Here is a 12,500-nt window from a genome sequence, read left to right as displayed (position 1 = left end):
GTGTGTTTACCTAGTTCTATTCTACGGGATGGGGAGCTACGCTCGTGGTGTCTCGTCTCTGTATGTCGTCATATCTAATTTGCGCGCGCGCGCGCGCGCGTGTGTGTGTGTGTGTGTGCGTGAGTGTCCTGGTCACCAATTACCAAACGATTTCACTGAGGCACACGGAACTCAGTTAATGACGATTTAAACCTTTTCAATTAAACTCTTTCCATACCGAAGACCAGGAGGCTTCTTTCAGCTGTTCAGGATTCCTTGGATGGGCAGAGGTTGCCTTCAACGCGAAATGAGCACAAAATTCTTGTCACTTGAACTGCTGCTTCGATAACTGAAACCTTTCCAGAGAGAAAATAAATTTATACCATAGAAGGGATCCTGTGTAAGAAAGATAGAGGTACTCATACGGACGCTTCCAACCACCTCCTGTTTCATTATTTACATTATGTAATGTCTGTTCAAAGCACACACACACACACACACACTCGGTGGCGCGGTTGGTAGAGTCCCAGACTGTCAGTACGGCGGTGCCGGCGGTACCTGGTTCGAATCCTGCCCAGGGCTGAAATTATTTCAGTATCGCTGCGCTTCGAGTCGTTACTCCGACTCTCGTGGGCGGGGAGTTGGGGGTGTGTGTGCGTGTAAGGTCATAGTATTACCCATAGATCGGTCATACGAGCTCTGAGCTCTCTTTCGGGAGGGAAATAGCTGTCGATCACGAGTCCAACACGTGATCCAAATACCAAGGTGAATCACACACACACACAAACAGCGAGAGAAGGAGAGACAGAGACAAAGAGAGAGAGAGGGAGAGAGCGAGAGAGTGAGAGATAGACAGAGAGGGAGAGAAGGGTGAGAGAGAAGGAGAGACAGAGACAAAGAGAGACAGAGACAAAGAGAGAGAGAGGGAGAGATCCAGTCTTTGAACCCTAGAGGTGTCACCAAATTACATTTACTGGTCGGTTGGCCCTCGGTCACGTGATTGCTTGCGGCAGGGACAGGAGCAGGAGGAACTGAAGGAGCATCACGCGGATCGCCTGGGCCCCGCCCACTCGACGCCGTCACTCAAACCCGTCGGCAGGTCGACAATTCACCCAAACCCGAATCGTCAAAGTCGCACGAGCGAAGTCTTGACTGCAAATGCACGATCTAGTCTGGGTTTCATCACCAATGGTGACCAAAATATGATATTAAATATAAATGGAACACCCATGGACAAACCGACCGTGGAAAAAATTATATAACGGAAAAAAACGGAGAAAGGGAGAGCTAAGATAGCCACAGACTATATATAAATATATATATATATATATATATATATAATATATATATATATAATATATATATAATATAATATATATATATATACACATATAATGTATGTATATACATATATATATATATATAATATATATATACACATAATGTATGTATATACATATATATATATATATATATATATATATATATACATATATATATATATTGAGTATTTCTAAGGACTGAAATTTTTACAAAAATAACTAAAAAAAAAATCATGTTAGACAGCCAGATTGTTTTGATCTTCTCGTCTTTTGTCATTTTGACTCTTTTGTCGTTTGCACCGTCATGTGTTTCAATGCACTGTTTTTCTTTCTTTTTTCACTTTCTGTGAAACTTCTCCAACGGTTGGCGATTCTTTAATTCATTGCCCGAAAGTGTGTGAATAAATGAAATGTCTGGTTCAGTTTTTTTCCAGTGAGAATTCGTGACCTGCCAAATGACTTATGGGGCCTTATTTATAAGCCACTTCAAGCTTTCGTTTGCTTTTAAATATATACTGTATATATATATATATATATATATATATATATATATATATTTTTATACATATATATATATATATATATATATATATATCTATATGTTTATTTGTCTATATATATATATATATACATCTTTATATATACATATATATATATATATATATATATATATATATATATATATATGCAAGGTTGACCACGAAGAAAAACTATTAAAGCAGAGCGCTTTCATGTATTATTTGCACTGAAGATGTGAATACACGAAAGCGCTCTGCTTTAATAGTTTTTCTTCGTTGTCAACCTTGCATTTTCAAGAACACACGCTCCCAGTGTTTTTCCTGCATATATATATATATATTCGTAAATAGCTGGAGTCCAGGAACCATTATTATGGGAGAAAGCATACGCTGGACTCGACGTTCGTCAATTTATTCCGACGTTTCGAACCCTGTCCGGGACAGGGTTCGAAACGTCGGAATAAATTGACGAACGTCGGAATAAATTGACGAACGTCGAGTCCAGCGTATGCTTTCTCCCATAATATATATATATATATATACTTCATTGAAAGTGATGGCTAATTGTGCATTTATTTTCTTAATTGTATTTTCCATATATCTTACTATTGACTTCTGTACCTTTGAAAGGAGGTTAATGACTTCACTGTGGGTGGTCATGTTTGCTATATCGCCATTTCGGGTTCTAGACCCTTCTTCAGTAGCTCTTAGGAATATTCTATCTGGTCAGGATAAGAATTATTCCAGTGTTATATTTACGTTACTTTATATACTTAAATTTCTATACTTGCTCTTCACTGGGGGAGGTTACTCGTCACCTGGGAGAGGTTACGAATAACCCAAGTAGTGATGAAATGTCACGTTCTAGGGGAGGTCTCCGACTTCGTGTTGTGACAAAATGTCCTATGCTTCGGCTTGTGGCGTTTTTGTCTCGGGCTTGGATTTGTGGGGTTATGTCTCTTGCTTGGGTTTGTGGCGATTTGTCTCATGCTTGGGAGGGCCTTAAGTTAAGGGTTCTGTCGTCTTCCGGTTTAATGGAGTCGTTAAAGTGTTAGTCATTTTCCTGAGGCCGATACTAATTTTATCTTGGCGAGGATTATGCGATATATTTTTCATTTAAGTAATTCACTGGTTGAATGTAAAAAAAAAAAAAAAAAAGATGATGTCCATTGTCACCTTGAACACCAGAATTGCACGTCCATGTGGAGAAACGCAGACAATGAGCCACATTCTCCAGGAATGTCCAATAGGTTCTCACTGCCCCGACCAAGACCTTGAGGAAACATGTGACACTGAGCTTTGCTCCGTGCGATAATTATCGGTCATCGATGACCGTTCATGACTCAATGATGCTCGTCACACAATTGCATAGAACACTGCGTCTTTGTTTCTGAACAGGGTAGTTTTACTCCAAGCTGCGAAATACGAGGCTGATTATTCTAATCAAACCTACCAACGCGTTTAGCCAAAATATTTTTACAAAGGATTACAAAGGCGGAGCATGACGACAGGAGACCTTTTGGTCCATAACTAGGTCGGATGCGAAAAAAATTATAATGATGATAAATAAATAATTAATATAAATAATAATAAATAAAATAAATAAATGCATTGACAAAGTTAAATAATAAACAAACAGGTTAATAGTAAATAATGATAAATTGACAAATAACTAATAAGAAATGAGAATCAAGCAAACAACAATAAACAAACAGACAAACGATAACAAAACAAATAAACAAATAAAATAAATGGCAGTCATTACAGCATCTTGCGCGGCATCTGCCAGTGGCTATAGTAGTCGGCTAAATCGTACCGAGTAAGTTTATCAATTAACTCCTTTGATATGATGGTGTCTTCGATATATTTCATTATGACTAAGGCCACGTGGTTTTATTGAACTTGGGAATGATGACATACTGTTCACATGTCATAGTAGTAAGCATCTATTGTATCGTTGCATTGTGTTCAAAAAGAGATTCCCTGTGTTCATATTCTGACTAACGAACTTCTTTATCAAAAGAAAGATCCCAAGATTTAGGGAATTTGATATCTAATCTTAAATCAATCGAATCAACTTAAAAAGGTTGCTTATCTTGTACCTGAAGAGATTTGTTTGGCTTTATATATAGTTTGTATATGAAAATGTACATGTCATCTTGCACTAATTGTACCAGGTTTACATTCACCTGAATGAAATCCGCTGACATTAGACAGAACCAGGATCTGAAATATATGACAGCGTGATGAACATTTTTAGCTCTGCCAAGAGATTCGAACCTTGACCTATAGGTACATAATCACGAAGCCAAGACGCTAGCAACTGAGCCCTGAACGATGCAACAAAAGAATTATTGAAGTCTCCGAGCAAACTCTCCATGGCTACAGCAGACACAGTCTCATTTTCATCGTTTCCCATTGAGACAAGCCCTCCGAAATTATGAAAATGAGACTTCGTCCAGTGTAGCGATGGAGTGTGTGCTCGGGGACTTCAATAGTCCTTTTGTAGCATCGTCCATGGCTCGGTTGCTAGTGTTTTGCATTCGTGATTATGCACGCATAGGTCAAGGTTCGAATCCCTTATCAAAGCTTCAAAACACACACACACACACACACACACACACATATATATATATATATATATATATACATATACACATACAAACACAAAACACACATACTGTACATATATTATCTCCTCGACTATTCGAAGCCCAACAATCACCTTTTTTTTTCCTTTCCCTTTTCTGTTCACGATTAATTATTTGGTTATCCTTTGCGTTTTCTGTTCACGATTAATTATTTGGTTTTCCTTTACTTGACATGCACTGAGCATTTGCCATCCGCACGTCCACTCAACAGAGTTATTTAGTCTCTGCCACTATATCCATTTCCCTTCAACCCACAGCATCACACGGGTCGACCATCAACACAAACAACCCATGTACACAAAGATGCGAACCCAAACACTGATCCCTCGCCGTTCAAAGTAAGCCAGTCTGACCAGTGAAGTATGTTGAAGACAGAGCGCGCGCGCACACGCACACACACACAAACTTGCATCCTCTACACACACACAGGTACACTTGCACACACACACACTGATTTCTGAGGAACCTTGCCATTTCATGTTTTCCAAACAACTCAATTACGTACATTTGAGAAAGGGCCCCATCACTGATCCCTGTGGTACCTCGCCATTTCGACTTCGCCACTCGGACAGCTGATTACTACTCTCCACTGTCTATCCATTTCCAAGCTCAGGTGATCTATTATCATCTCGCAGCTTGTCATGAGCCCGTTTATCAGTACCTTCATAAAACTATGATAAATTATGTCTAATGATCTGTGGCGGGGGACTTGTAAAAAAAAAATCTCCGTAAATATCTATTAGATTATTCGGACAGAGCTATCGCATGCGAGAGCATGGGTTTTACAACTGCGATCAATTTGCTGTCGTCTAGGTAGTCGAATACTGTGGTTTAATTGGTGAATTTCGTAAATTATCGTCACAGGCTGTCATATGCCGGGCGAAGCTACATTCATCCTGATATTCATTTTTCTTCGTGATGAGAAAAAATCGAAGGAAAAGCCGATGCAGAAGCGGACTGAGCACTAACGAAGAAAAATAAAAGAAAAGAAAGACAAAGTAAAGGAAGAAAAAGGAAATGCATCTATTTTCCCTAAAAAAAAACGTAGACTCAGGAGTGATTTGATACAGGTCTTTACGATGCTAAAGGGAAATGACATCAATTTGACGAAATTTTCACAATCAATGCGAATCAAAAGAGAAATAATGGTCTCAAACTGTCAGGAAGTAGATTTAATTTGGAAATGGGTAGAAACAAATTCGCCTCCCATGTAGTAAATGAACGGAATAAACTTCCTGCAGAGGCAGTGCAATGCAGTGCAGTTCGAAGTTTTAAGATTCATTTAAACACCTAAGCAATATGCTGTAATGTCTGCCATTTATTTTTTATTTACTCGTTAATGTTTATCTATATATTATTTACCTCTTTATTCTTTATTGTTTATCTATTAAATATTTATTATAAATCATTATTATTTGTTTGTTTTTAATATATTATCCATTATATTTATTTTATTTGTTTACTTATTTATTAATTGATTTATTTTATTTTATTTTATATATATATATTTTTTTTTTTTTTTTTTTTCGCATCGGACCTAGTTATGGGCCTAAAGATCTGTCGCCATGCTCTTCCTTTGTAATCCTTTATCCGAAAGAAAAAGCAGGAAGGGGTTCTTGCAAGGTGCAGTATGATGACAATACACATATTTACTTGTACTTAGAATAAAGTTCTTTTAAGAAAGGGACCCAGCGAGTGAAGGTCCTGCATACCAGTCTTCAAACCCGGTCAACACCCTCACCTCCATCTTCATGTGCTGCCACAAGGGGCTGACATTCGGTGCCCGGACCGAGACCAAGTTCTATCAACTTTGCATTTTCTTTACCTTTTCACACACACACAACTAACAACCGGCGACTGCTCCCCCACCCCTCTGGTAACAGAGAAATAGTCTCAGAAAGACAACAGTTCATTATTTACTCCCAACACTTTCACAAACGGGGCGAGATGACAACTGGTCACTAGTCCTCTTGTATGAAAACATACAAAAGTAAAACGCCTTGCTAATGGCAACTCCAAGCACCACTCCAAACCTCAAACCTCTTCTTCCTTAACAGGATTAAACCTAATCTAGATCACCTCTCGATGCGTTTAACCTTAACCCATTATCCTTCCTGACAGAATGCAACCTTGTCCCAAAGAGGCAACCCCCCCCCCGCCCGCCCCCGCGGGGAAAGAACGCGTCAACGCGTCTCCCCAGGATCTCTACAGTTGTGTCGAGATTCCCAAGACTTACCTGGGGGATTGAAGGTGTGCAATTTCCGGGGAGAGCTGTTGAAGGGGAAGTACGGAGAGTCTGGACCGAAGGCACCACCGCCACCTCCGCCTCCTCCTCCCCCTCCACCCCCTCCAACGCCCTCTACCCCTCCGACTACGTCACCGTAAGTACTCAACCCCTGTGGGGAAAAAATTATGAGAATTAATGACACAAAGTCACACTTATTGTACTTACAAATACAGATATTCACCTTAAGCCGACATGTAGTGTGCAATGAAAGTATATTACATAAATATTGCTAACCTACAGTTCTGTACAGATGAGACACTCTATGCCAGACAGGCGAAGACGCCAAACCCATGTTTGTTATCTCTGTCCAAAGTTTGACCAAATGTAAATAGGCATAAAATAATTATTTTTGGTGCGCTGGCGTCTTGGCCTATCTGGCAAAGCACCTCATATACAATTATTAAAATACGTTTAAGTTCCAATTTACTATTTGGCAACAATGGTAACAATCCCATATGTGAGCTCTACAGTAGACTCTCATTTAGGAGGATAATATGTGTTGATCATGAGTTCAACACGTGATTCAAGACAGTGAGGAATCTCTCTCTCTCTCTCTCTCTCTCTCTCTCTCTCTCTCTCTCTCTCTCTCACACACACACACACACACACACACACACACACACACACACACACACACTAAAAACACACACTTCAGGAAGACCAACAGACGAGTACCGGGTACCCAGAAAAAGAAGTACCAGAGACCAGACGGGTACTCGGGTACTCGGTATCCCGAGGAGGGGGGGAGGGCAATATCCCCCCCCCCCACTCATCCCTTCCCCGAGTAGCGGGTACCCACGGACCAAGCAGAGGGCCACAAGTTTTCCCCTAAATTAAGCCCAACGTTTCCCTTATCTTCAGTAATTAATCTTCTTTTTTGGGGGGTCGGGGTCCAACACAGCGATTAACTTGTACAGCCCATGCACCCAACAACAGGGGGAAGGGGGGGGGAGGAAGATGGGGAGAAAAGGAAAAGGAATGGGGAGAAGCGAAGGGAGAGAGAATAGGGGGAGAAACGAGAGTGGGAGAGAGGGCTGCGGAGGGGGAAGGGCGACACGAAAGGAGGGGAGAGGGATGGGTAAGGGGAAATGAGGGGAAGACTGAGAGGGGATGAGGAAGGGGAAGTAAAAGGAGGATTATATGGAAGGATGAGAAGAGGAAAGGACAAGAGGAGGAGAAGGGAGGGCGAGAAAGAAGAGGAAAGAAAGATGAGAAGGGAGAGGAGAGAAAGTAGATGAGAGAAAAAAGAGAGAAAGAAGAGAAAAAGAGGAGAACAATAAGAGGAGAGAAAGAAGAGGAAAGAAAGGAGAGAAAAAGAGAAAGAGAGAAAGAATAGGAAAGAAAGATGAGAAGGGAGAAGAAAGTAGATGAGAGGGAAAAAGAGAAAGATGAGAGAAAAAAAGAGTAGAACATTAAGGGGAGAGAAAGAAGAGGAAAGAAAGGAGAGAAAAAGAGGAGGAGAGAAAGAAGGAAGAAAGAAAATACAAAAAGAAGAGGAGAGAAAGGAGAGGAAATACAGAATAGGAAAGAAGAGGAGAGAAAGAAGTGAGAGAAAGCAGAGGAGAGAGAAGAGGAAAGAAAGAAGACAGAAAGAAGAGGAAAGACGGGAGAGGGGAGAACGAAGAGGAGAGAATGAAGACAGAAAGAAGAGGAAAGACGGGAGAGGGGAGAACGAAGAGGAGAGAAAGAAGAGGAGAGAAAGGAGAGGAGAAAAAAAGGAGAGAAAGAGGAGGGAAAGAAGAGAAAAGAGAGGAATAAACAAAGAAGAGGAAAGGAGAGGAAAGAAGAAGAGAAAAGAAAGAAGAGAGAAAGGAGTGAAAGTGGAGAGAAAGCAGAGGAGGCAAAAAGAAAGACAAAAAAAGAGGAAATAAGGGAGAGGAGACAATGAAGAGATGAGAAAGAAGAGGAGGGAAAGGAGAGGAGAGAAAGAGGAGAGAACGGGAAGGAGAGAAAGAAGATGAAAGAAGGGAGAGGAGGGAAGAGGAGAGAAAGAAGAGGACAGAAAGAAGAGGAAAGAAAGAAGAGGAGACGGAAGAAGAATGATGAGGACAGAAAGAAGAAAGAGGAAAGAAAGGAGAGATAAGAGAGAAGAGAAAGAAGAGGAGAGAAAGAGGAGAAAAGAAAGGAGAGTAGATAAAGAAGAGGAGAGAAAGAAGAGAAAAGAAAGGAGAGAAATAAAAGAAGAGAAGAGGAGGGAAGGAAGAGGAAAGGAAAAGAGAATGAGAGAGAAGAAAGAGAGAGAAAGGAAAAAAAGAAAGAAAAAGAAGAGAGGAAGAAGAGAGGAAGAAGAGAGAAAGGAGAAGATAGAGAGAGGAGGGTAAAGTAAGAACTGGAGAAGGTAAAGGGAATCTGGGGAGAGGAAGAAGGAGTGAGAAAGGGTGAGTGAATGAGGAGGAGGAGGAGGAGGAGGAAGAGAAGGAAGAAGACGAGGAGGAGGAGGAATAGGAAGAGGAGGAAGAGAAGGAAGCGGGTGAGGAGGAGGAAGAAGAGGAGGAAGAGGACGAGGAAGAGAAAGAAGAGGAAGATAAAGAAGAAGAAGGAGTGGGAAAGGGTGAGTGAAGGCCAGGAGGAGGAGGAAGCGAAGGAAGAAGAGACGAGGAGGAGGAGGAATAGGAAGAGGAGGAAGAGATGGAAGAGGGCGAGGAGGAGGAAGAAGAGATGGAAGAGGGCGAGGAGGAGGAAGAAGAGGAGGAAGAGGACGAGGAGGAGGAAGAAGAGGAAGAGGAAGAAGAAGAAGGAGTGGGAAAGGGTGAGTGAAGGCCAGGAGGAGGAGGAAGAAGAGAAGGGGAAAGAGGAGGATGAGAAGGAAGAGGACGAGGAGGAAGAAAGGAAGAGGGCGAGGAGGAGGAAGAAGAGGAGAAAGAGAACAAGGATGAGAAAGAGGAGGATGAAAAAGAAGAGGATGAAGAGGAAGAGGAAGAAGAATAGGAAATTGAGGAGGAAGAGGATGAGGAGAAAGAGGAGGAAAAAGAGGAGGAGAAAGAGAAGGAATAGGAGAAAGAAAAGGAAGAGGAGGAGGAGGAGGAAGAGAAAGAGGAGGAGAAAGAGAAAGATGATGGGGAGGAGAAGGAGGAAAAAGAAGAAGAGGAAAATGTTCCTATTACAAGACATACGGGGTAATTACATAAGAGGCTTGAACGAGTCTCAACAGAAAACGGAGCCGACGAGTAAAACTCGCAACGTCTTGGCTTACGAACGCGCGCCCGATGCCTACGAGCTGAATAAAGCCTCCTGGCGCTTACATGTAACCCCAGTCTTCCTTTAGGGGTTATCACACTAAGCTATTTTTCCTCCAACAATTCACATAAAATGTCATTTGATATACTGGAGGAGAGTTATTTTCTTCCAGCATGTCAGACTCCTTCCCGAAAGTTGCAGGATGTAAAATCTGCTCCAAAAGTTGGAGGAAAAATAGCCCAATGTGATACCATCTTCACTGTCCGCTGGTGACGTCATCGGAAGCGTGTTGGTCTCGCATTCGTTTAGTTGTGGGTTGAAGTCCCGCACTACTCTCCGGTTCTCAGCAGTGAGTTAATGACCTCCCCCAACAGTGCCCATAGCGCACCATAGGGGACAGGTGACGGCTTCGGCCACAGCTACTCACCTCCTGAAACCACTTGGGATTAAAAAAAAAAAAAAAAAAAATCTCTGCAGAACACAATCTTTGCTTTACATGAATAAAATAGTCTATCAGTTCTATCAATCCTCACACAAAGCAAAATAGAGATGGATAAAGTGGCAGAAGGAAAAAGAAAGACATTACAACTGGAAGACCTAAAGAAATCAAGAAACGAGATTACAAGATTAGAGGAAAAATCCTACAAATATTGACGACATAATATACACAAAGGTGAGAACCCTACGCCAGATGGCGCTAAGTACCTGCGGCCGGAGCCGTCACCTTTGCTCTATGATGCACTTTGGGGACTGTAAGCCTGGTGACAGTCACTGCTGGGAATCGGAGGAGTGAGGGATTCGAAGCAGGCAAATACGAGACCAGCACGTTTCCTATGACGCCACCAACGCATAAGATATATAGAATGAGAATGAAAATGTGCGAAAATGAGTTTAAGTTTAAAAAGTAGAAACTATCAGAGGCGCCGGAGGAAAACGATTTGGGAGTAATAAAAAGAAGAAGACATAGAAAGGAAAACAGAGGAGGAATTGAGATCGGAAACACGAGTTGAAGGCAAATAATGGAATAGTTGAAGCAGTGGGGGAATGAAAAAGAGGGAGAGAGAGAGAAGGAATAAGAGAGAAAGAGCGAGAGAGAGAAGGAATGAGAGCTAGAAGGAATTGTGAAATGAATGAATGAAAGAAAAATTGAGAGAATGTGAGAGAGAAGGAGAGAGGGAATGAATGAAAGAATGAGAACAATTGAGAGAGAATTAAAGAATAAGATAGAGAGAGAAAGAAAGAGAGGGAATAAATGAGAGAGAGAGAGAGAGAGAGAGAGAGAGAGAGAGAGAGAGAGAGAGAGAGAGAGAGAGAGAGAAGGAATGAGAGCGAAAAGGAATTATGAAATGAAGGAATGAGAGAAAATCTGAGAGAATAAAAGAGAAAGGGAATGAATGAGAGAAAGAATGAGAGAACAATTGAGAGAATTAAAGAAAGAGAGAGAGAGAGAGAGAGAGAGAGAGAGTGAGAGAGAGAGAGAGAGAGAAAGGAGTGTGTGTATGCATGTGAACGCGCGCAGTGCGCATGCGCCCGTGTGTGTGTGTTTGCGTCTACAAATCATCTATTTAAAAGCTGATATACTGGCTTGAGTGGACAGGCTAAAAGACTAGGACGCCCCCGAATTATGCCGATAAGACCTTCAAGGAAGAGTTTCACGTCCAACTCAAGGGACCTATCGGAGGGACTCATCAAATTAAGGAGGTCATTGGTCTGCTAAACTGGGTCTCACTGTTTACTGGTCGTAGGCACCTTCTTGGGAAACCTTTAAGCAAGTCTCCCCCTCCCCCAAGAAAAAAAAATACGAATCCTCAACTACACAGTTCAAGACAACTGACTCGCATACTGAAGTGGAGAATGCATATGTGTACATTATATATATATATATATATATGTATGTATATATATACATATATATACATGTATATATATATATATACACATATATATGTGTTTATACATATATACATATACATACATGTATATATATACACATATATGTATATATATATATATATATATATATGTGTGTGTGTGTGTGTGTGTGTGTGTGTGTGTGTGTGTGTGTATGTGTGGATCGAAACGAGATCTAGCGCATTGCCAAACTAACGCCTTACCGATTGCGCCGTTTTAGTTTCAAATGATCTCTAACTTGAACTTGAACTAAGAAGATTCTAGGTAGACGTCTAACTGCCGTCCTAACCTCATTTTTCACAGCGATCCCGAGCTCAACTCACGAGCAACCGGCAGAGCTAGTTCGAAACCTTTACACGTTTTCGTCGCTGTAAGTACCTGAAGTGAATCGCCGTTACTGTATGTGTGTGTGTATGTGTGTGTGTGTGTGTGTGTGTGTGCGCGCGTGTGTGACCCAGGCATTGTCCCACATCAATATAACATGGTTTCTTCCCAGAAATACATATTGGAAGGTCATAGGACCTTAATAAAATATTAATAACTTACGAGGGTTTGTCTTTCTCCACTTCTCTCTATTCTATCTCTTTCCTACTCTACTCTCTCATGGTATCCTTCCCACCTACCTCAGTACTCACACACGTTTCCTCTCCCCCCC

General features: G+C 41.3%; 1 protein-coding gene across 1 annotated transcript in view; it reads right to left on the bottom strand.

The window, feature by feature from the left end:
• The window catches only part of LOC143034860 (uncharacterized), a 229,271-nt gene that overhangs the window by 53,350 nt on the left and 163,421 nt on the right, over positions 1–12,500 (bottom strand). The window contains exon 3 of the mRNA XM_076201204.1: positions 6,707–6,866. Within this exon, the coding sequence (XP_076057319.1) occupies positions 6,707–6,866 (160 nt within the window). The remainder of the gene's footprint in view (positions 1–6,706; positions 6,867–12,500) is intronic.

Source organism: Oratosquilla oratoria, chromosome 18 (genome assembly GCF_046742065.1).
Source record: "Oratosquilla oratoria isolate Oo_2021 chromosome 18, ASM4674206v1, whole genome shotgun sequence".
Classification (NCBI taxonomy): Eukaryota; Metazoa; Arthropoda; class Malacostraca; order Stomatopoda; family Squillidae; genus Oratosquilla; species Oratosquilla oratoria.
This window is presented reverse-complemented; position numbering and strand designations above follow the sequence as displayed.